This window comes from Electrona antarctica (genome assembly GCF_951216825.1).
Source record: "Electrona antarctica genome assembly, chromosome: 16".
Classification (NCBI taxonomy): Eukaryota; Metazoa; Chordata; class Actinopteri; order Myctophiformes; family Myctophidae; genus Electrona; species Electrona antarctica.
The window spans coordinates 12,908,278-12,934,595 of record NC_136797.1 but is presented as its reverse complement, the minus strand read 5'-3'; the positions used below and the strand labels follow the sequence as shown (position 1 = coordinate 12,934,595).

General features: G+C 42.8%; 1 protein-coding gene across 4 annotated transcripts in view; it reads right to left on the bottom strand.

Annotated features, from left to right (window-relative positions):
• The window catches only part of LOC306939789 (transmembrane protein 132C), a 220,629-nt gene that overhangs the window by 158,987 nt on the left and 35,324 nt on the right, over window positions 1-26,318 (bottom strand). The window contains exons 1-3 of one of the 4 annotated variants that reach the window (XM_079524489.1): window positions 15,242-15,351; window positions 13,903-13,986; window positions 7,862-8,789 (exon numbers count right to left, since the gene is read on the bottom strand). In XM_079524489.1, the coding sequence (XP_079380615.1) occupies window positions 7,862-8,745 (884 nt within the window). In that variant the 5' untranslated portion in view covers window positions 8,746-8,789; window positions 13,903-13,986; window positions 15,242-15,351. Of the gene's footprint in view, window positions 1-7,861; window positions 8,790-13,902; window positions 13,987-15,241; window positions 15,352-20,875; window positions 20,909-26,318 lie in introns of those variants that run through there. The other 3 variants (XM_079524488.1, XM_079524490.1, XM_079524487.1) reach the window with 3 other exon arrangements.

The following is a 26,318-nucleotide window of genomic DNA, read 5'->3' as shown; positions in this document are numbered from 1 at the left end:
ATCCACACTGCACAATCAACAGAGAAAGCCAGTTGTAATGTTCTATGGCAGTGTATGGGACTGCCACTTAACATCAAGATAAACCGCAGCCAATGAAGACGGAGTCGAAGGTGGAATAGACCGTTTACTTCATTCACTGACAAGGCGGTGAAAACAGCAAAAATAATAAAATAGTCAAAGAAATGCTGTTTTGACCAAAATGCCATCTGGGACAAGGAATAGGAGATACAGGCGATTGAAAGAAATGGATAGAATGGATTATTATGGCGACGACGATCTAAGATGGGCGATCCAGTGCTGTGCTAACACAGCTAGCTAACCGGCTAACGTAAGTAGCATTTTGGCTCGAGCAATCGAATGCACTATATAAGCGCAATTGCCGAAGGGCTTCGGCAATTGCGTTAAGTGTTAATTGACAGCATTCCAAACATTTCACAACAAAGAAACCCAGGCAATTAACTAATCATACTCGGGGGCTAAACCACCTACACTCAGTGTTTTAATTAGTAGGATTGAAAAAGGAGAGAGGCCGCACAGCTCGTAGTCACGATGCCATCAAAATCTTTATTTTTCCAACGTTTCGGCAACAGGTTGCCTTCTTCAGGGAATGGTATAATAATAATATATAATAATTAGTAGGATGACATACACCTGAGTGTGAACTAGGCTATGTTCTGCAAGACAGCAGCAAACTTAGTCAAAAACATTCCCGAATTCCAAATAAACATTCACAAAATGTCACACAACTGGACTTGGTTACTATGACTATACATTCAGATGCTTCCAGGGTAGTGTATACGCTTCCACGGGACCCAATGGTCACTAAATGTCAAGGTCACGTTTCCCATAGAATAGATACAATGGAAAGCTTGTGAATCGGATCATGAAGGTGCCGACCGACCCGAGTGATCATCAGGGATCCTCACCACTGGATCCCCAAAAAAGGTACATTTGGGAACAGGGTTTTAGGTTAATTACTTAGTATTTATGCATTGCCTTTTTGAATTGAAAGAAGGATATTGTGCATTACAGTAACTGGACATAGTTTGTATATCCATTGATTTTTTGCTTAAGATGGATTTATTCGTATGAATGCTGTAATGCTGTAATGTCGGGTTGTTTCTGTCTTCGTTCTGATCATTATTGACGCTGTCCATGGTGCTGAAGTGCTTTGTAACTCGCCCTCAGATGAGAAGACCTTCCAACAATAATCAACACGTGTACAGTCTGCAAAAGGAAACTGTGGTGTGTGTGTGTGTGCGCGCGCACGTGCGTGTGTGTGTGTGTGTGTGTGTGTGTGTGTGTGTGTGTGTGTGTGTGTGTTTTATAATGGAAGTCAAAGGGGCTGTCTGTGTCTGTCTGGAGCTAATATCACCAAAGTTATTGCGCAGGCTAACGCAGAATCAAAAAATATTTGCGAACAAACAATTGCGGGGGAAAGTATAGATCATATTAGGAAATAATATGAATTTTGTTCTTGGCAGGAACTTGGCAGGAACCCCTTTGGTGTTTTAAGCATTATGTTATACTTTAGCTGTTGAAAAATATAAGCTACATATAAATATAATAAATATAAGCTTATAGCTTGTAGGTCTGCTATTTTTGAAAAATCGTGAAATATTCTTTCAGAGCCAACGTTTTTTTTTACTCAAATCATTGCTTCTGGGGTGTCCCTGGAACAACGTATTTTCAGATGGGGGTCGGCGGCCAATTAAATATATTCTTGGGGGTCCTTGACATGAAAACGTTTTGAGAACCACTGACATAGAAACATGGGTTTCTGTTTAGCAGACATTTTGTAGAATCGAGCTCAGCTCAAAATGGGTTAAGAGGAAGTGAATGGTGGTAAAAACAGGCTGAAAACCATCATAAACTGTACATCATAAACCATGTCCAAATACAGAGTCATACACACAGATCACAGATGGATCATAAACTAGCACCCGAAGGCCGAGATCCACATGAAGCCATGCTGTAATTGGACAGTTTTTGAGGGGTACCAGCCCTTCTTATGCACAGGTGTGTGTGTGCGTGCGTCAATGTGTCATCTACAGCAGGGGTTCTCAACCTTTTTGGCCGGGGACCCCCGAAAATGCTTTGGCAACGTCTCGGGACCCCCGCCCCGCCCCCTCCTGACCCCCAATATAAATTAACTGCTACAATAACCTTAATAATAGAGACAATACACCATAAATAAATACTGAAACCATAATCATTAGGGAAGGTGTATGCATGTACTATGTGTACTATATGTAAACTCTTCATTTCCACTTTACAGCCATTCTTTTTTTTTTTTCTTTTTTTAATAATTTGGGGACCCCCAAAATAATTTGGCGACCCCTCGAGGGGTCGCGACCCACGGGTTGAGAACCCCTGATCTACAGTAATGGTCATATATGCTCAATAGAAGAGAATAGGACCTGCTGCTTTCATTACAGCATGCAACATCTGTTGATGTATGGTAACATTCTCCCCACCATTCCACATTCTGTGTCCCGTTATCACCCGTTTACAAAGCTGCCACCCAATTGCCATAGCAACAAACCAATAACATGCTGCACTTTGCTTATAGTGTACTGACATTTCTAGATTCTAGATATGCAAAGCTTTTTCCCTCATTACCACAATTTAGATTAAAAATGAATCTACTACCCTTTTAAAACAATCACAGGTCTTGAAGCATCCGTTGTCCATAATTCATCAGCAATTTCCAAGTAACTTGGATTATTTTCAAAACATATTACGGCTATAACAAGCAATTATTTGTGAATATGCTATCTGGGCTTTTGCAAAAGTGTGCCCACCACCACTGCAGTTGTTAAGGGAAGGAACAGATTATGAACTATATAGCTTTGCATTGCTCAAAGAAGAGCACATACTGTATCTGTGCTGGAAAGGATGGTGAGAAACCAAACACACATGGAAGCACATTGAGCACAGATCAGCGGTGACAGTACAGAAGCACGTGTAACAGGAAAGTCTGTCCAGAGAGGTTTTCCCTATTCTTTTTGTCACAAGTTAAGACTATGGTGGAGGAAAGGGAGGAGGGGGGGGAGAGAGACATTGTAAGATGGAGACGGGGGGTTACTCCAGGGAACATAAATAGATAATGATGATGCCTTTGCTGTCGGGAGACTATAGCAAACCCCTGGAGCATCTTATAAGCTAAGCTGTACGCACGCACGCACGCACGCACGCACGCACGCACGCACGCACGCACGCACGCAATAGAAAAGAAAGAAAGGACGAGGACAGGGCACTCTGCATCAGTGGATGCAGCTTGACATTCTTAAGCACTTTTAGGTTTAATTGTTTGGTTGCTGAAGAGGTATTTTGGTAGAATTTTAAGTTAATAAGGGCAAAAGGTCTGAATTACAAAAAGCCTAAAATGGAAATAATTCCATAAAAAAAAGTTACAATACAATACACACAGACTGTCAAATACAAACCCTTTATGGGAGTTTGTCATCACTGGAGTGAGTGAAAAGTATTTTCTCGGGAGTCTTATTTCCTGCTCACTCATGGTTGACAAATTGCCAAGATTCTCTGCAGTGTTGTTTTTGGCAGCAAATTTTGATTTTAGTTTTAGTCGTAGTCTCTTGAATAGTTTTCAATTCGTTTTAGTCACATTTTAGTCACCTGGAATGTCTTAGTGTCGACTAAATGTCATAAGATTTTAGTCGACTTGTTGATCTGCTATTTTCAGCATGCAACCAAGTGTAAAATTACTTATACTGGATCTCTTGTCCACTAGTCCCTGTCAAACATTTTAGTCTAGTTTTTATTTGTTGACGAAAGTGTCAGTATATTTAGTCTTAGTTTTATTTAGTTTCCATTTAGTTTTCGTCCATCAGGGGCTCCGTACTTGTCCACTAGTCCCTTCCTAACATTTTAGTCTAGTTTTTATTTGTTGACGAAATTGTCAGTATATTTAGCCTTAGTTTTAGTCGTCGTAGCTTAGTTTTCATTTAGTTTCCATTTCGTTTTCGTCAGTGAAAAAAGGTAGTCGACGAACATTTTTCCTCTTTAGTTTTAGTCGACGAAAACAACACTGACTCTGTCACAGTCACACTTTGAGGCCGCATGCTACCGGTTTCATATGCCGCGATTTAGATCTCATGCATGATAAAAGGTAGCCAAGCAGAAAATACACATTCCGTACATGTTCATTTGCACGACACAATGTGATTTCACATGTCACTTTGTCTCATTCAAAGTAATGCCCACGCAGGGCTGAATTAATCGATAATAACCACTGTGGCTGTGCTGATGGAGGGACTGACTGCCACAATTAAAACATCTCCCAGCTAGGCCATTTTGAACATGCGCACATAACAACTAGACCATGAGGACGATTCTACAAATGCCTTCTAAATCCGGGTACAGGCTTTAGTTCCGACATAATATTGATCCGAAACCTCAATCCCTAACCTAACCATAACCGCAAGCACGGGAGCAGCGCATGTCGGACCTTTGGTGTGTCGGATCTGCGTGTGCACCCCTCTAAATCCTGACACTTTTCTGAAAAACCTCATGTTTCTATGTTAGTTGTTCTCAAACATTTTCATGTCAAGGACCCCCAAAAATATATGTAATTGGCCGCTGACCTCCCATCTGAAAATATGTTGCTCCAGGGACCCCCCCTCCCGAAGCAAAGATTTGAGTTAAAAACGTTGAAAGAATATATATTCAAAGATTCACATTTTCCTGATTTTTCAAAAATAGCTAAAGTACAGTATAACATAATGCTTAAAACACCAAAAGGGGTTCCCGTCCAGAATGGGTTAACAACACACAATACATAATGGGCATACTATCAGGTCAAATATGAATAAGCATGGAGAGCAGATCTATGACACATTGCTGTCATAGATGCAGCTGGGAAGAGGAAGAGGGCTTCTGACAGTTGAATGGGAAGCATAATGAACAACGTTTGTTTTGTGAAATGTCCATAATGATATCTATCTCCACCTGTCTAACTTGTAAATCCCAGTCAAAAACAACTTTTAGAGTAGATACAGGTCATTTAACAAGGACAAATCAAGTTAGGTACAAAGTGACGACGTTGGAAAGACTTTTCCAAACAAAATGCTCATTAGAGGACACATCGTCACATTTGCCACTGTGATGAATTGTTCCACAGCGCCACTGAGCAAGAGGCAAACAAATGAGCATTTAGACACTAAGTAAAAGCAGCTTGACAACGTAACAAAAAACATCAGTCTCCCTCCCAAAAAACACACAAAACAATACTTGATAAAAGATAGAAAATGAAAATCTTGCACTGCATTAAAGTCGACACACAAAGGCTATATGGCCACACATGGCTTAGCTTAGCTAAACTATCTGTACGCTCGCAAAGCATTGCACACACATTTCTGTATTGGGAAATGACTGAGTGCACACAAATGACTGATATCTCTTTGCAAACCGCTGATATATGGCAACGCTGTAGTTTCACAAGAGAGAATATGGATTACATCAAAGGAACCAAAACAATGTAAAGTAGAAAAGTCTCCACCAGACCGGGTTGCTTTCACACGGCCCGTAACATCTGGAAGGCAATTTTCACCCTTTGTCAGCCTTCTAATGGGTCCCTGACTGACTAACCAGCAGGCTCTTCTGCCTTGTTCCGCCCTGGTTCCGCTTTGTTTATGTTGAATTTGCTAAAACATCATTTTTGGAAAAAACTAAAAACAAACATGATATGCCCAGTCACCATGCTGCACCTGTGATGTTCCTTTTTACTGACACCAAGTTTAAAATAAGAATTGAGTGCACAGAATATCAATACGAAGCAATTGAAAAACCTGTTATTTCAATGGTAGTGGATGGAGAGAGAGGATTTTTGTCCAACCACGAAACGGCAACCAATGGGTGCGAAGAGGGGCAGAACCACGGGCGGGACTTGACAAAGGGTGAATTGGAAAGGAATCTGAAAGATCTGACTGATACATCTTGATGACGTGACTCCAGTGATGATGTACCAATTTGTCAGAGTTTGACACAATGTGTAGGAGTAGCAGCGAATATGTGCGTTGAAGACACCTAACATAAAATATGTCTCTGCTGAAGTTGTATAGTTTTGTTTGTTTGTGTTTCACCGAGTGATCCTTCAAGCACTTGAACCAGCCGTCTCAATAGTGTGACTGAGGCCTTAGTGTCCATATTCTGGGATTATCATAACATCTGCTATTTTCTTGAGAAAAGGAGGGAAGAAAAGGAGGGATTCCGGTCAAAGAAATATGTAGGGTTTAAGTGCTTAGTTACTTCCAGTCTTGCCTACCACACATCCTAATCAGTTTTTGTTAATGAACAACTAATAACAGTCAAAACCCTGATTTTGCATTTTGCTTTTTTTCTTCTTCTTGTTTGTATTTTTTTATTTTGGTTTGTTTGTTTGTTTGTTTGTTTTTTGGGTGGGGGGGGGTTGATCTTTTTATCATCTTGATGTTCTAGATATGAAATAGGGTGACCGGGCAAATACAAATTTTAAAGGGGAAACTTACAGAGAGTATACAGAGAGAATACAAAAAGGTACACATTTAAAAAACAGAGGAGAGTAAATTGAATTAATGATACATGACAGTGAATCATTCCCACGATGACTCACAATCGCCAAGGCCCCCTTGAGATAATGATTACCTACTGAGCACAGCTCTGCACAGATAACTGACAAATTGATATAGGTACACCGTAAAATCTGGTCTGTTAACTCAGAGAGGACAAATAATAGTTATGGGTCAATTCTTTCACTCTCAGAGTGTGCATACTACGGTATGCCTCTTCCATAGACAATATTTAGGTTGAAATGCTTTTGTATATCAGCAATACTCACTCCAAAATATTACCAATGCTTGAGAAATGAGGCACGATGGTGGATACTAATAGACAGTCATAATTATTACATAATCGCCTGATCACAGTTACGTATGTCAGCTAATTAATTTTGCATAATAGTAAATTGTTTCCATTCGTGTTTATAAAAACAGCAGGATGAAATGAACAGAAGTGCCATATTTCCATCGTAATTTCTGGAATGCCCGTTATTCAGACACACCGCCGTTCCGAATCGCTCATTACTATAACGCTGGCCCTATAACTGCACGCGGAAGCCATGTAGTCGGAATGCCATTCTGTCCCCATTATTTCCATTCATGTCCATGAATGCAGTACCAAGGTGCAGTACGGCAGTGTTCACGAGCAACCTTTGCGGTGCAGAATGCTCACAAAGTGACCTTGTACATTAATTAAAGTACTAACTTATTGTGGCCTGTTTTGGCCACAATAGAGGGTATGCGCGTGACATCATCATCAAACCCAGAAGTTATGCAGGAATGCCTGCTGAGTGTCAAAAAACTACTTTCTGGCCTTGACAGCCCATTCATCCAAACAGAAAAGTCATATCTGAGTGCATTAAATAAATTTAAACAATCTTAAACTCACTTTGCCTGTTGCTTTGCCACTCGTTTTGCCATTCAATGTGTCATTCACTTTAAGCATGCGCATACCCTCTATACATTATTCATTCTAGCAGTTAAGTTAGCCAAACTAGCTGACACACGAGAAACGGTGACATATGGAATTGCATAGATCATCACAAATGTGATTGCAACTTATAATTGATATGTTCCGATGTTCAACGCCAAATACACAATCAATTAATATTAATTAATATTAATATTTGCATGACAAATAATCGGCAACTACTAGTCCTAGCCCTACTAGTAGAGCTGGCGAACAGACACTGAAGGATAAGGATTCTAATATCCCTGTGTTGTCCTAATATCCCTGTGTTGTCCCCTGTGTTGTCCCCTGTGTTGTCCCCTGTGTTGTCCCCCGTGTTGTCCCAAGTACTCACCTGAGAGTGAAGATTTGCACGGAAGAAAGAGTAGAAAGAGACAGAAACGTTGAGATGGTCTCCCTTTGCCGGATGGGTTTGGAAGGGACCATCACCACAAAGTTGTTGTCCAGCCTCAGCTCCGACAGTGGCTGGAAAAGCCTTACGCTCCCAATGCGCTGCATGGGCGTCGGCCCCGCGAAATAGCCCATGGGACCCTGCTGCTCGGCGTTCACGGAGCTACCCTTTCGTGAGTCCTCTGAACTGCAGTCGCCGCTTCCCGAAGACTGCACCATGTAGTACAGCTCCACGGGAGTGCCCTGGGCCTGCTCGGACACCCTCTGCCTGCCCGGTCTCACGGTGGGGGGGCTGAACCAGCTGGCCAGGGGCTCCAGTTCGGCCACGCACAGCCCCAGTTCGCCTTTTAGCCGGCACGTGCCGCGCACTTCCTGCGTCTCGTGAAAGGCAAACATCCGGACGCAGGGCAGCTTGCGGACGGCGCTGTAGTCGTCCCAATCCCTTCCCGCCACGTAGAACAACACCTGGACCTTGGGCCAGCTGGGGTGGACCCTCTCGCTGATGATGTAGGTGTGGACCTTCCAGTTCAACGTGAAAAGAGGCGGCGAAGGAGGCGACGACGCAGAGGGCGGCGACGGTGGCGCAGAGGACGGCACGCTGAAGGGTCCCGGCGAGGTCTGTAAAAGGTCTAGAGGCAAAGGCTGCTGGACGGATAGGGGCCCATAGCTGGCGTTCACAAAGGGCATCTGGCGTGCCTGGTGAATGAAGAAGGACTCTGTGCGGGCCTGCAGGCTGGAGTTCCTCATCAGGTCCTGGTTGGCCTCCTGCAGGAAGAACGCGGACTCGGCGTTGATGATCTGGTAGCTGACGGGTAGGTAGATGGGCATGGGACCGTACCTCTGGAGACCGTCTAGGATCACCCGGCCATCCACTGGTGAAACGGAGAGGGGGAGAGAGAGAGAGAGATGTTAAATACAAAGGTCACTACATTGGTAAATACTAAATAAAATATAGGAATAGAAATGATTGATAGATTCATGGTTGGTTAACACTTTCCCTCCCATTCACGAGTTACACAAGTTAATTGATTGTAGAACAGCTTCCCTCCCAATAACGAGTCACACGAGTTACGCTTTCATTGTTTAATTTGCGTTTTTTTTACAGAGTAAAAGCTTATATTTTGAAGGAATTACGGCGCCGATTGTGTTAAAGCGGACTTTCATGAAAAGGGACGATGATGTCGGCGCGGTGGTTCTTCAAAGGTTAGTGAAATCTAGGCAGTTAACGGGGCGTTGCCATTAATTGCAAGAATATAATCAAAGACCCGATGAAAGATGCCACTAATGTTCATTGAGGAAAAGGCAATTCTACAATGTATAATGACACTTTGGAACAGTTTAACGATGCTTACAAACAATATTAACAAATGTTGAATGAAGAGGGAATGTAATAAATGATACCATGGTTCCAAACCAAATGTGAAATTAGTTCTGAATGTGCAAAAAAGAAGTTAATGACACAATTGCAAAGGAATAATTTCAGGAGCATGGCTGGCAAACTTTGCATACCAAGTAATGTTTGCACACAATCATGCAACGCTGCAACTGTAGCCAGGGAACGATATCTTCAGTCCATTTTAGTGTTGAATGTTAAATGGTTTGTTGACATTTCCATTTTGATATCACTTTCATGAGTCACTGCGCTCATTTAAAATAATATGTTAGACTGAATTCAAAACGAATGTCTTTCTAAGCTGCATGCTTATCAGTCTACCCTGTTTCCCCCTTTGCTCTCTACTCCACTTCATCCCTCACTACTCCAGTCTCTTCCTCACTTTTACACCATCTGCCCTGCACCTTTTCTCCCATCTTCTATTACTCAGTGCTAGCTTGTGCTCCTTCCAGCTTCCTTCTCTCCACAACTTCCCTCCGTCACTTCTCTTCCAACTCCATTATAACTCAAACCTCTGCCCTCAAACACAGCACACACACACACACACACCATTTAGAAACAACCAGAGCCCTTCTATTAGTCCTGACACAACCAGCATAGCCCTGTCACCCCACCCCCCCCCCCCAACCTCTCCTTTCCCCTCCGCCATCAAGCTCCAGATATTTGGGCTGATGGAAGATCCCAAGAGAGGCCATTGATTTTCTGTCCCCGACTACTCCATGCTGTGGAGAGTTGATTTGTGATGGTCTGTCGTAGTAGGGCAATGACCGGTTGGCCAGATGGACAGGCAGCTGGCTATACAGGCACAAGTGCTGCAATCCTAAACAGCCCCAGCTCAAGTGGTGTGGTTCAGTGCTCTCCTTTTTCTCCTAATTAAACCAGACCGTTCATTATGTAATACGCATATCATTGGTTCTGATAGACATTTTGTGTTGCGGAGTGCTGACCCAGCAACTGACTCTCTTGTAAGTAGAGATGTCCCGATACTGTATCGGTATCGGGAAAAGTATCGGATCGGCCCTTATTTGTCATATCAGGTCATATCGGTATCGGTGAATATGCCAGTCTAACCACAGATCCGACACAGGGGTAAGGGGTTGACACTAAATAAAATGTTGGGGCATGTGGAGTTTGCTTTGGAGTTGCCCAAACTGCAAGTGCACATTTGAGTGCTATAAACACAACACGAGATATATAGCTAGATTGCTATAAACACATGAGATCACGACACTGGTATCGGTATTCGGTATCGGCTAACGCAGAAATTGTGGTATCGGGATCGGATCGGAAGCGAAAAAAGTGTATCGGGACATCCCTACTTGTAAGCATGAAAACCTAAGGTTATGAAGACTATCAGAGATCATTGTCAATGGATTATAGTTTCAATACAAGATAATTGTAGAGTTTATCCTGGTTAAGACAATGGACATTGCTGCAGGGGCTATTGCTATAGATGGTGCGCCTGCAAGATTGCATTGAGGATTTTCTCTATCTCTCCTCTCCTGTTTGGCTGGAGGGGATGTGACACACTGTCCCAGTTTCCACTTATAGCACTACTATGACGGAACAGAACAGACTCCTGCAAATGCCTCATTATAGCAGAACAACACTGTCATTTGTAATAAACCTCAGATTCGGAATGTTTCTCTCTAAAACATCAAATCATGTTGATCTCAGGATCCCCACGGGAACGGCGTGCATGCATTGCTCCAATGTCAAGAGGTGTGTGAGATTATTTACTCTGGACTCTCACACACTCTCACGTACAAACACAGACGACCCTCTTACAGACAGCCAGCCTCCTACAGAGAGCCACACCATAATAGTATGACATGGAATAATGTAAAGCCCCAGAATTACATCCCCTGGCCTACATCATGCCCTTGAGATTAAAGTCTCCTGTCTTCCAGACATGGTCTTAACAAGCCCCCGGAACCACGGTAGAACAGTGAAGCGGCCGTCGCCTGGCTGTTAAATCTGGGATAGCAATACTTATTTTACTCTCTGTGAGCAGCACCCCCCCCCCCCCCCCCCCCCCCCAATGTGCAAGTGCACATTTGAGTGAGGAGTCTGCTATAAACACAACACGAGGTATATAGCTATGTAGATACTGTAGCTATAAACACTATTCCCGGTCGGTGATTTTCTTTTTGTATTATAAATATTTTTCACTGGTATCGGTATCGGTATAGACACAGAAATCTCGGAAACGAAAAAAGTGTATCGGGTCCGGACATCCCTACTCGAGACATACAGTATTATAATTCTACATGCGTCTTAAGGGTCTGATCACATATCAAACATGGAACAGAGATGAAACAGCATTGCCATTAGACGGATTAGATTATTTTTGTCATGGTGTTTGTTATCTGAAGCCTATGTAAATAGTACAACATGCCGGAGTGAACGGGTATCTTAAAAAAAAAGTATCTGTAATACAGTCTCCAGTTTCCTTTTTTTTTTATTATGAAGTTTTCCATCACTGTACGATCAGAAGATCTCAAACCAAGTTATATAATCCTTCTTCCTTTGGCGTTTCCTTTTCTCCACCTCTTCTTCCTCTAATAACTACAAATAATTAATCAAACAAACTTCCTATATGAGAGAGCAAGAGAGATCTGTATAGCTGAAGGAATTGATTGAGGTAAAAGGGAGGAAAGATGAGAGAGGGAAGGAAATGTGCGTCTGTGTAGCTACATGGGAGCTGGATATGGTCGGGGGATTAAGATTATACTCTATAGGTGCATGCTTGTAGCAGAAAATGAGGTGATATGTGCAAGGCCCGTATGTCTCCCCCCCGTATGTCTCCCCCTTCTCACGACCCACTTTGGAGTACATGCTTGTACAATGTACTGACATCTCTAATCATAGCCAAACCACTGCTTCATGGCAAATCTGCAAGACACAACAAACAACCGTACAAGCAGCAGCTACTGTACAGTAGATGTATTAAACAAGAACATCATATCCACTGCATTCTGAGGTAAGCCCTGCACACTGAACAACTAAAACAACTACTAACATCAATTATAAAAATTAGAAAAGCACTCAGAAAAGGCACTCAGACTAATGGTAAAGAAAAACGAGCGCTTTTGGGCTTTTTGAGTATAGGCCAAGTCACTTTCCAGTTTCCATTCATCGTACTGAAATGAAATAATGATGCTCAAAGTTAAAGGATAAAAAGAACAGATAACCTACACTGCTAATTGACAACTTCAAGAGCTTTGCAGGGCAAACGGCTTATTAGGTAAAGCAAAATAATGTAGCCCAATATTACCCGGTAATGTTGAACACTATACGAGTCCTGCCTATGTGACAAATAATTGTTTGAAAGGACCCAGTAAGCCCAGTATATATATATATATATATATATATGCCAGTATATATCCGTCCAGGGTATATACACGCACCCTATTTTTACTACGATACCACGATAACATTGGGAACAGCAGCATCCATCTGAAAGTACAACACCTCACAAGTATCGTGGACCTCGATAGCAAGTGAGAAACCACCAAATCCTTTACAATATGGATTCACCTGCCATGTTATGAAAGGCATCCTCCTCGTGTACTGTACTGTGTGCTCTGTGATTCTGGCACACCGAAGCTTAAACCCAGTAAAAATTAAGATATAATTAAAAAGGCACACTGATAAACCAGAGAAGTTTTTCAACGTAAAATAGACGGAACTGCGGCGCCAACCTGACTATAGGCTACTCGAGCTGTGCGAAGGTGTGTGCATTTTCCTCTCAGGCACGTGCACAGACTCCCCTCGCAGGCCACCTGTCTGACCTTTTCTTCATTGACATTTATCAAAAACAAATACAAATTGAGGCTAATCAGAGTGAAGGACGATCTACGTGTTGCCGTGTCCACCATATCCGGACGAGAACACTGTGTTCCACAAAGCATGCCCACTCACCCCAGAGGGCCGCATTGCATATTACCGTCTTTACTTAGCAAAAGAATAGTAGATCTACAAGCTCAAAACGCGTCGCAGAGCGACACGTTTTGAGATCTGCTATTTCTGCTATATTTGAATTGAAATCCTGAATTATTATTATTATTATTATTTATTTTTTTTGGTCATTTTTTAATTAGAATCCTGAAAAGTAACCCTTTTATGCAATTTCAAATGCATTTAGTTATAGTTATGTTACTTTACGAACTAAATCCAAATAAATTGGACACAAAAAAAAGACAATAACATTTTAATACTAGTTGTAGTGTTCTCATGCAGTGTAGAGAACTGTCACTAAACACAGAGTTAAACCACAGCCAATGACAACAGAGACAATTTGACCATTCACTGACGGTGAAAACAACAATACAAACATTCAGGGTCTGTTCTTAATAGACATAATTTCACAGTAAAAAGAAACCAATTGAGTAGCTATAATCACCTACACACCATTCATGGCAATTAGCAGGATGACATACACCTGCGCACTCTAGTCTACTATGCTCTGCACATCAGCAGCAAACATTGTTCAACAATAATTAACTTTCCCAAATTCCAAATAAAACATGTACATAGTCACAAAGTGGTCACAGAAGGATGGTTAACAACTGAAAAACAACACAACTTACGGCATTGCCTCTAAAATGCTTCCAAGTAGGTTAGATGGGATCTTAGGCTCACAGCTCTGAACAGCCTGTGATGTTCTCCATGCACTGCTGCATCAAAATGGTGCCGACAGGAAGTGACTCATTAAATACAAAGAGTTTTCAAAGTAAAAGCACTGGTAACCACCTTCACAATAATGTACTCAAAGCCCTTCTAAGGTAAACAGAAATACAAATGTACCATCACATTACTACAGACAATGGTAACCTTTTGCCTTAAAGGCAACACACTAGTCATTAAGCGACATATGAAGTAATTAAGTAATTAAAGCAGATCATGTTTGCATCTTTCTGCCACTCTCTTCTACAACACCATGGAGTCCTTATCTCACCATTCACTTCTGTCTATTTCTCTCTCTTTTCTACTTCTCATATCTTTTTTCTCTCATGCTCATAAATCCTTGCTGACTATTGCTACTATTTATTTAATCAAAATAAAAAAACCTATACGGTGAAAGGAGAAGGTGTCAAAGTTCCAAGTGGGAGGGTGGGGGGTCGTCTTCGTCTTGTTTTGTTTTGTTTTGTTTTGTTTTGTTTTATAAAAGAAAAAGAAGCATAACATATCATATGTACTGCATTTTCCCCTGTCCAAACGCCTCTACTATGCTTAATAAAAAACTTTAAAATTGAGGAATTGTAACTGAAAGGAATATAATATATCAGAATTCTTATATTAACCTGCAGGCCGCATTAAGTGATGTGGCCCCCGGGCCGCCTGTTGCCCATGTATGCTCCACAGTGTGGAGTCCACACCATCTCTATCTCACAAGCCATGTGTGTTTATTGCCAGCTTCTGATGCCATGCTGAGGCACATTGAAAATGAGATATAGGGTGTCAACTTTATCTGAACACTCATACAGGATACAAGATAAACCAGTGAAATCAATTAAACAAAAAACATTTGCAGACATTATTGGAACTGGAACATTTATAAAACTGATGTTAATTATAAATGATCTTTGTGGAATTATCTCCCCTGATTAACTTTAACCACTTAAACTTGGTTATACTGCTACACACATTTTTCCCTCTACACACACACACACACACACACACACACACACACACACACACACACACACACACACACACACACACACACACACACACACACACACACACACACACACACACACACACACACACACACACACACACACACATTGCTGATCTACAAGCTCACTAAGATAGACTATTTTTGCGATGGAAGGGAAGCTATAGGGTCAGTATGAAGGTGAACTTCCTTTATGCATATTTTCACATTTTGCCTAGTGTGGGTAGTATGAAATAGGAAAAAATAACCTCCAGGCAGTCCTTGATGCAGAGACGCGTTTTTTCTTTATTCACACAGACGAACAAAAGTATTTACAGGGTTACTGGGACAGGTGGCCCTATAGCTCCTTCCACCTCCACAGTCCGAGGCCTCCCTACTTATAAAGGCTAAGCACCTCCCACTGGAACACACCACCCTGAATTGATTCCACAACTACACCAGTAACTTCTTAATGTCCAGGGACAACACATATTATTCATCACATATTATACATCACTCAACCAATTATCCACATCATATAATCAATGAGAAAGCAGGGTACTCAAGCAAACCCTCATACTGTTGGTATGTTCCCCACACCTGATAGTTGCTCCCTACAATGGAGTCAACCAATTATCAATCAACTTGAATCAAGCACCAAACAATATATATATTTAGTCCAACAAATGTCATTCTCTGCAACATAAACATAAACAATAATTCAGAGTTCAATTCGGTGTCAGTGGCACAGTGAACTGCCACATACAGTATATATGTATATAAAAGGATAGAGACTGATCTGGCGCGAAGCTCCGCCCCTCCACTATTCATGTCAGTGGAAGTTGCTCAGTGGCGTTTTGAAGCACCCGGAAGGACCGTCTCAAAACGTCTACTTCTGCATTGGACCACCACATTTTGGTGGTCCAATGCGGAAGTGCAACCGAGCGCTCAATGTTAAAGCCCAGCTGCACGGGGTTTCCCGGTCATGAATCCACGGGTCCGCCTGTAGTCCCTCCTCTTACCACTAGGGCCCAGTGCTTCAACGTTGGAGTGCCTCACTGGCCCCTTGCTACCAATACATTATCCTAGTTAGTAAGTTGTCCAGAGGGACAGCGACAGCCAGTTGAGACATACTAGCACAAGCACACCAATTGATTTGAGTGCACAATCCTTGCATGACACAGAAGAACTATATCTAAGAACATATAGATTCCACCAAAAGTTAATCAGATCACATGGAAGAGAAGCAGAGTAGCAGACCTCGATCATCTTTCATCGCCAGGCAACACTTTCATGCAGCAATCGATTGGCTAAATCATATTTACCCCTTCCTGAAAAACGAAGGAAAATAAGGAATTGTGACTATAGGCCGTGATGGATATGGTGAGCCTGATATATTTTATTCATGGGTATCAGCAATAAGTCTTTTCTTTGTGTTTGTACATCTGGGTCTCTGCTTTCACTGATTTAGTCTAACATGCATATATATAATGCATGCTATACCCTTCCCCATGTCTCTCCCCCTCACTTTCTCTTTCATCTGACCTTTTGAACACACGCACGCACGCACGCACGCACGCACGCACGCACGCACGCACGCGCACGCACACACACACACACACACACATATAACGGGGTTGGGGGGGGGGGGGGGTTGGGTAATTAATGCCCATCATCATACAAGACTGCATGTCGAGCCTGGGCCATGGCTCAGCGGTCCAGGCACCTTGGCTGGCAATCCAGTCTGGCAGTGTGCCGTGGGTTCGACTCCCGATCCCGACGGCCTTTACTGCATGTCTTCCCCCCATCTCTCTCCCCATTTCCTGTCAGCCTACTGTCTGTCCCTCCATAAAAAAATAAAAATAAAGGCGAAAGGCACAAAAAAAACCATTAAAAAAAAGAAAAAAGACTGCATGTCGCACAAAGATAGTGAAAATAGCAGATCTACAAGCAGCTGCAGCTTGCAGATCGGCCATTGTCATATTCAATTATTTTCTTTTTTCCCAATAATGAAAAAGGAACCGTTTTGGACATACAAGGTTTCCAACCTGCACAGAGAGACGATATTAAAAATGTCCCAGATAATGAGAGTGGGTGTCAGAAAGTAATGGTGTGAATGCCTTGCCTTGCCTTCTTTGAGCTATCTAAATTGTAACTAATAATGTAATTAAATGAAGTGTCTATAGTGGCCTATAGTGTGTCCAGTGTTGTTTTTGGCAGCACATTTTAATTTTAGTTTCAGTCATAGTCTCTTGAATAGTTTTGCATTTAGTTTTAGTCACATTTTAGTCACCCGGAATGTTTTAGTGTTAAATATCATAAGATTTTAGTCGACTAAATCTACACGTTGTGAGCTTGCAGGTCTGCTATTTTCAGCATGTAATGCAACCAAGTGTAAAATGACTTATACTGGATCTCTTGTCCACTAGTCCCTTCCTAACATTTTAGTCTAGTTTTTTTTTGTTGATGAAATCGTCAGTATATTTAGTCTTAGTTTTAGTCATCATAGCTTAGTTTTCATGTAGTTTCCATTTAGTTGTCGTAAGTGGAAAAAGGTAGTCGACGAACAATTTTTGTCTTAATTTTAGTTGACGAAAACAACACTGAGTGTGTCACTTCCCTACCAGAGATGTAGCCCGTCCAAGCTATACCGAATGCTGATACAGCTGAAGCAATTAAGTATCGACGGCATTTCTGGTACTGGTAGAGTAGTTGTTCATTCAAGTCCTTGTGTTAATCAAAACATGTATCTTGGGTCCATGTTAGAGTTAAATTAGCCTGGAACTCACCTATGCTTTTTATGGCATAGGCAGCTCCCGGCACGATCCGCCGGCAGAAACTATGCGCAGCTGCTAGACATGAGACTGATTAATTAGAGCGACAGAGAGAGAGAGGAGTGTGTGTGTGTATATGTGTGCATGTGTGTGTCAATTTAACAAAGGTGCAGACGATCAGAAATCAGCAGAGAGTGAGTGATGTTTGTGCTACTCTATGCCGAATTGAAGTGGACTCGGACCCAGACTTTCTTTTCCTCCCTGGAAATAAAAACGTCTGGGTTTCCGAGGCTAGAGTTAAATTAACCACTGAGAATTGTACTGTAATGTATGCCTCCCAAGCCATTATGTCAATAACAATGTCAAGATTGTCTGTCCTGATGAAGGTCGAATAGACCGAAACGTTGAATAAACATTTTTGGCAAGTTTTCTGACATTTTGTGTTTTCAAAGTACCCTTTCAAGTATGCTTTATTGCTCTACGCACCTGTCAATAGCCTTGAGGTGTGCATCGGCCTTTTGCTAAAAAATAACAATGTCAACAAAATGAAACATGGCAAACAGTTTTGCTTTGAGCGAAGTTCGCTGTAGACACAAGAATATGTAAATTGGCAGTTTCAGGGTGCATACTGTGCCATCTCCACAGAAGCTAAACGATGGATTGTTAAAAAGTGCATTCTGTAAGAAAAAAGTTTCATATTGTGTGTGTGTGTGTGTGTGTGTGTGTGTGTGTGTGTGTGTGTGTGTGTGTGTGTGTGTGTGTGTGTGTGTGTGTGTGTGTGTGTGTGTGTGTGTGTGTGTGTGTCTGTCTGTGTGAGTGAAAGAGCTGGAAGGTGCAACTGTATTTCCGTCTGGAAACCAGAGATTCATTTCTGATAGCAGGTGTACAGTATGTGGATAAATGACAGAAAAAGAGCAGGGGAAAAGGCAAGGAGGGATGTTGCATTTTGCAGCTACTAGTATTTTTCCTATGAGAGACAGAATGGAGAAGATATAGCTGCATCATATCGCTACACACGCTTGCATTTATCTATAGCAAAAAAAAGGTAAGCACAGTAAGTACATTTACTCTATTGCTGCATTTTACTTGTAACAGAGTATTTCTACTTTGTGTTATTGCCATTAACAATCTGAGTACTTCTTCCTCCACTGTCAGTAAATCAATATCACACCAACGGCCTTAAGTTTCCTCGGCCCGTGAGCATCGACAAAATGCTTCACCTCTTAACAACCCTGCAGCACAAGAGGTCGAAACATAGGTGAAATGGAGGACAACTAATCAGGCAATGGCTCCGTGCTACCATCACCAAGTACTGTGACTCCTATTATAGCACAGCAATGACTTTTGACCTTCTTACTGTAGAATATAAGTGACCAAATTTGACTGAGGGACTGCCATTGGATTCTTTTTGAATTTTTGTTTTTTTCATTTGTTTGAGTTGAGTTGAGAGATACAGCTTATAGAGTAATGTCTTGCAGAAAACAGCGAGTTGAGAAAACAGGCTTGAAAGGTTCACTTCTGTGGACTCTAACATTACACCTATCTACATGTTTAAGCATTTATTTCATATTTACATGTCGATTTCAGCTCTGACACTTATTTCAGACATGCTCTAGTATGTGAAGAGTCTGCCTGTGCTATTAACTCATTTAAAAAGAAAAGAAAAAATGTTTTCTCCTCTGCATGGTGAAAAGCTGGATTTGCGCGATGGCAGGCTCTCATTCAAATCTGGTCACATATGTATATGTTGACTTTTTAATCATGGATATTTCTGTAATTCAGCCTCACATGGCATACTAATTATGCATGCCAAGCACTAAGCAGCACCCTAACCTTGTGTTATACAAAGAGAGCAAAAAACACAGTAGCGTACAGAGAGAGAGAGAGGAATGCTTCTGGCGAAAAGCACTGCAGCAACTTGGCATACTGGAGTCTCATTCTCACAATGAGAACACACTTACAATAGGTACACGATTCAAGGTTTGGGATATGCCTGTGAATCTGGATTCATAGTAAAGACCTAAATAACACAATTATGTTTCCGATTCTATAGGCATGTGCTGAACACGCAGACCTCAGAATGCATGGATGGCAGTAGCAAAGAATGAGTCACAATCATTAATTGATACATTAATTGATACCCAAAATCAAATGTTTTGTTCGTAGGCAAAATCTAAGCCTGGCTTAGATTCTTCCTAACAATCAATGGCCAGAAGTTTATAGTTTTTATGAAATCTATGTCTGACAATATGTACTCTGCCTTGTGTAACCTGAGTTACCGTATGTTTAAAAAGGGTAGGCGATAAGCCTCGGCTTCTGCCCTCACCTTTTCGGTACCACTAGTATTAGTGGATTTTAATGTACGTTTGTATGTACTCCTTTTTCCTTTTATGGACCGAAATAAAAATCTATCTATACACTTTTTTGTACTGTCAGGTCTGTGACTCTGTTCTTTACTAACTGTTGTGCAACCAGTAATGTCACTTAAACTCTGCAATAGTTGGTCCAGCTACTTTACTTCATGTGTTCATTTTTAGACAATTAATGCATAGTAATTCAATACATAAACGTGAATTCATTCAGCCGATTGGATGTAAAAATGCTGGATTTAGTCAATTTCCATCTGCAATTTTCATCTGCAGTCTCCACACATAAAAATACTACAATACAAACAATACAGAAGAAAACAGTCAAATACATAAAACAAAAATATATAGGCTCTAATTTAAACCTCTGAAAAGTCATTTAAACTGCAATAGTTTTAGTTGTCCACTGCCTGTCATGCTTTCTTGTTGTTGTTTATCTCAGAGACTTCAGAGATTCGGCTGGCATTGAATCATGCCTTTCAGCTCCACACAACACCGGAGTGATACATAATCAGATCATTTTAATCTGTATTTTGCAGTCTATGATATTAAGGTGAAACGTGTTTTTATTTAACTTGTTAGATAAGACGAGAGACCGGAGTAACCGGCATGCACACTCCAGGTGGTCCACAGCTAAATGATGATGAGTTGGTAACCAAATGGACCCTTATAGAGCTTTAACTCCTGAGAGCATACTATACATAGTCTACATCTGTACCCAACGTTTGTTATGATTCTAAGTACTGGCACTTTGAAGACAGACTCACTGTAGAGGAGATGTTACAATCGCCCTCATTGTCACGGTTTGTAGGTGTTAGGAGTGGACCCAAATGCAGGAACTCAAACAAAGGCAGGACAAGTAGGATAACAGAAGTACTGAACATAAAACTTGACACTAAGGGTGCGTTCGGAAATGCGCCCTGAACGCACTGGTGTGCTCACTTGAGTGCACTCGGTGCGTTGTCGTTCGAAAATCCAGTGCGCTGCGCACCGGGTGTGCCGAGTGCCCGCACTGAGCGACCCTACCCTGAAGCTGGGGTTGTCCGGTGTGAATGCGTCACAGCTGTGGTCGTTCGTAAATAAGGCACACTGAACGCACTCTGTGACGTCACCGCCCACCACACTCAACAAACTGACCACATTCCCGGTGCGCATTTCCGAAAGCACCCTAACTTAAGATCCAGCACTGAACACACACAAGGCAGAGTTTAAATAGTCACTGGAGCTCAGCTCATCACCCAACCTGGCTCATCTGGGCTGCACAGGTGATGGCACTCAGGGCAATCAGAGTCAGAGGAGCAGGACTTGGGAGAGGCAGAGGAAATCATGGGCAAACAGGGAGGGGCTCAGGACGTGACCTGACCATGACATTCATACTGATCATAGTCCATCAAAATACCTGTGAGGTCTAACTCCAATGTCAGGCTGCCTCAAAAAGGTCAGAGACTGTTGCTTTATTTTTATTGTTTGTTGATGTATTGTATACAATACACTGTCCGTTTTGAGATGCTGCAGCCATGTGTGTGCAGTTCAGATTTTTTATGTTGAATTTCAAATGTGGAATATGCAGCAGAAAAAGACTGAGAGACTATTTTGTTTTATATCCTTGCAATTATTCAGTTTGGCTGATTGGAAACTTTTATTATTCCAATAAATTGGATTCAATTCTAAAAGGAGCTGGCTGGTAGAAAAGTAATATAAAGTAATATGCAACTATATTACTCTTGATTCCAAGTAATAAGTAATGTAATTATTACTTTTTCTAAGGAGTAATACGTAATAAGTAACATATTACTCTCATAAGTAATATTACCCAACACTGTCTATGGGGTGCAGGGCTTGAGGTCTTAGGGCGGACATTGGAATTGAGCCAACGACGTCATAATGAATTGCATTTCTTAATGAATTGCATTACATAGCGCTTTTCCAAGTGCTCAAATCGCTTTATTCATCGTTCATTCATTCATACATTGGGAGGTGAAGCGGCGAACAGTCGACGCCAGCGTCCTCACTTCCCACATTCACACACCGACGGTGGCGAGCTCACACCGACCGACTCATTGGAGGCATGTTCAGTGTCTTGCCCAAGGACACTTCAACATGTGTTCAGGAGGAGGAGCCGGGATTCGAACCGCCGACCCAGGGATCATCATTGGACGACCTGCTCTACCTCCTGAGCCACAGCCGCCCAAGGGGGCAGGGCCAGGGGCATAATTAGTGGTGGGTGCGTTTTGGTTATTGAATTAGCCTTATAATAATATACAGCTACTAACAGCGGGCGGTAGTTGAGAGAAAAAGCTGTTGTTCAGGATGATATCAATTGCCTTTGATTTACGATGTTGCCAAAGATATGCCAGTTTATTCCTGGAAACTTTGTTCTGCTGCACTGGGACTGGGACCCACCGAGTCCCAGTGAGTCCCAGTCTGTTCTGCTGCACTGGGACTGGGACACACCGAGTCCCAGTGAGTCCCACTGAGTCCCAGTCTGTTCTGCTGCACTGGGACTGGGACACACCGAGTCCCAGTGAGTCCCACTGAGTCCCAGTCTGTTCTGCTGCACTGGGACTGGGACACACCGAGTCCCACTGAGTCCCAGTGAGTCCCAGTCTGTTCTGCTGCACTGGGACTGGGACCCACCGAGTCCCAGTGAGTCCCAGTCTGTTCTGCTGCACTGGGACTGGGACACACCGAGTCCCAGTGAGTCCCACTGAGTCCCAGTCTGTTCTGCTGCACTGGGACTGGGACACACCGAGTCCCAGTGAGTCCCACTGAGTCCCAGTCTGTTCTGCTGCACTGGGACTGGGACACACCGAGTCCCACTGAGTCCCAGTGAGTCCCAGTCTGTTCTGCTGCACTGGGACTGGGACCCACCGAGTCCCAGTGTGTCCCAGTCTGTTCTGCTGCACTGGGACTGGGACACACCGAGTCCCAGTGAGTCCCAGTCTGTTCTGCTGCACTGGGACTGGGACACACCGAGTCCCACTGAGTCCCACTGAGTCCCAGTCTGTTCTGCTGCACTGGGACTGGGACACACCGAGTCCCACTGAGTCCCAGTGAGTCCCAGTCTGTTCTGCTGCACTGGGACTGGGACACACCGAGTCCCAGTGAGTCCCAGTCTGTTCTGCTGCACTGGGACTGGGACACACCGAGTCCCACTGAGTCCCAGTCTGTTCTGCTGCACTGGGACTGGGACACACCGAGTCCCAGTGAGTCCCAGTCTGTTCTGCTGCACTAGGACTGGGACACACCGAGTCCCAGTGGGTCCCAGTCTGTGTTTGAGTCCCAGTCTGTTCTGCTGCACTGGGACTGGGACACACGAGTCCTAGTGAGTCCCAGTCTGTTCTGCTGCACTAGGACTGGGACACACCGAGTCCCAGTGCGTCCCAGTCTGTGTTTGAGTCCCATTCTGTTCTGCTGCACTGGGACTGGGACACACCGAGTTTTACTTCTACTCCACTACATCTCGGAGCCAAAATTTGTACTTTTACTTCACTACAATTATTTGAAAACTTTAGTTATTAGTTACTTAATTTTGATTAGAAAACATACACAAAAAAAATTATAATTAAAAAAATATAAATTACAAAAAAGAAAACATACACTAACCACTTCAACCCTATACATTTCGGCCATTTTAAAATAGCCAATCTACAAGCTCACAATGCGTCGCGTTGTGAGCTTGTACATTGGCTATTTTCTACACATTTTGAATTTGTGAAATGGGACATTCTGCAATATGAATACTTTTACTTTTAGTACTTTAAGATTTTGATGCCGATACTTTTGTACTTTTGTATGTAGCCTTGCCGAGCCATGAGGCCCATAGGGGCAGGAGCCTATCTCCTGTTTCTGTAGCGTGAGGCAGCTTGATGTACAAGTACACCCCCTGGACATGACGCTAGTATGTCGCAGGGACTTACCCCCAATCCAACCCTTGATGCTGAGTGTCAAGCAGGGAGTCACTGGTTCCCATTTTTAGAGTCTTTGGTATGACCCGGCCAGGGATCGAACCCCGACCTCCCAGTATCAGGGCGGACACTCTAACCTTTTACTCAAGTACATTTTCAATTCCATACTTTTACTTTTAACGAAGTAGTTCTAAATTTCAGTATTGGTAATTGTTCTAAATTGCAGTATTGGTAATTTTACTTAAGTAAAACAATTGAGTACTTTTTCCACCACTGTGTGTGAGTCCCAGCGGCACGGAGCGCAAGTTGTAAAACATAGCTCCTCAATCCAGATCGTGAGTGAGTCATATGAAATATCCACTGGTAATCGTCACATAGAGGGAACTTCTTTAGAATTCTAGCGACATATTTCAAAAGCAGGGTATCTGTATGGGAGGTCCGTTCCGTTGCATGGTAAGAGAATCTTCCGTTCTCAAAGGAGACACCACAACTAGAACAGACACCAATCTGCTCCATTTCTCCGCGCCACCCGGGGTAACGGGAAAGTTAAGTTCTTTCTTGCAGCAATTTAGTGTCCAGTGTCCCTCGGTATGTTCTTTCATGCTTCTGAAAAGTATTCCATTCATGGTCCGACAATGGTCACACATACTGCTCCAAGTCCACAGTAATATCCCCGACAGGAAGCGGTGAACTCGGGCCGTAGACATTCAGAGGCATCATTCAGCCGCCATTCAGGGCTGGTTAAAAGGCTGATTTTACCGTGGTCATAAGGCACATCTTCACAAAACGTGTCCAGAACATCATTACATTGTGTGTGTGTGTGTGTGTGTGTGTGTGTTTTCCCCTTTATTTACCCAGGGTAGTAGCTGAGCACAAGACAGTGCTCATTTTCAGACATAGAAACACACAGACAGACACACATTAAAACCTGGGAGCTGACCAGTACAACCACAGTCTTATACTGTTGGCCACTAAGCAGCTCCACTGGAGCAGTTGGGGGTTCAGTGCCTTGCTCAAGGGCACTTCAGCGGTGTTGGGTAAGTGATGACCAATCACTTCCCGACCCAGATTGTTCCTGCCCGTCCGGGGAATCGAACCGGCAACCTTTCAACGCTCCTCTAACCCTTAGGCTACCACTGCCCCCCGCTGTGTGTGTGTGTGTGTGTGTGCGTGTGTGCGCGTACGTGCACGTGTGTGTGTGTGTGGGGGGGTGGATCAATACATACAGTAAGCCTTCTAATTTATTATAATCTCAAATCAAACTGGGAACCCAAAACGAGTCTTTTCTTTGAAACATAATGACCTCTCCGAAATACATGCATGAGTTACCCTTCTTGTTTACGGTGGGTGCCATCGATCTGAGCGAGTGCATGGCCTTAAACAAATCCATTGGATTCATGCAGGCCCGTCAAACCAGATACTTTACCCCACTTTGATTGTGGCTCAAAGAGATGAATCAAAACAGCGTGATGGCTTTCTGCCAAGATTGAGAAGAGGCACTCTGGGAAAAACCAAAGGAGGATTTAGCCGTTTATCAGTAATTGCAGTTGATTAAACACCAAAGTCTTTATTGATGACTGATGTTCAACAATCAGTGGTACTTTAACAAGGCACCTGACTATTAGTCTCTTAAAAGCATCATGTTGGCTCACAGGCATTGCCCCTCTGTGCCCAACTTGGCACAGTTGTCCTTGTCACCAGCAGGCTCTGTTGTTGTTTCCACATTCACACCTTGCCAGCCAGAGAGAGCTGTTAGAGAGATACAAGCACTTTGGCGTAGCAGTTGTGCTTAGTCATACAGGGGCCAATTTTCATAAAACATTTAAGAATGATCTAGGGATGCTGCTGTGAGCAAAAGTGTGCTGTGGTAAGAAACATATTAGTCTCAATTAAAATGGTTAGAGTTGGGTTTTAAAGAATCACTCAGAGATACGTTGTAACAAAATCTTAAAAATAGAGGATGAAAAGGGGGGGGGGGGGGGGGATTCATCTAACTATAAATGCGCCACATCTCTGTCTGCGTTAGTGTTGCGCGGGTCAGCAGGGTAATAATAATCTGACTCGGCTCAGCCCGCCCCGGCAGCACCAAGTCAATTTTCACAACTCGACCTGGCCCGAAACCCGCCATCATTAAATGCTGCTTTTGTTTGTCAAAAAAGGTAAACTGTCTTAAAGGCTAATAATATCACTGGCAAGTAAGCATAGTCCCGGGTGTTTCCGACCACCATTGCATCGATGCCATTCATTTGTGACACACGTGTGCGACATGGCAGATTGAGAGGAGACAGAGAGGTTGAG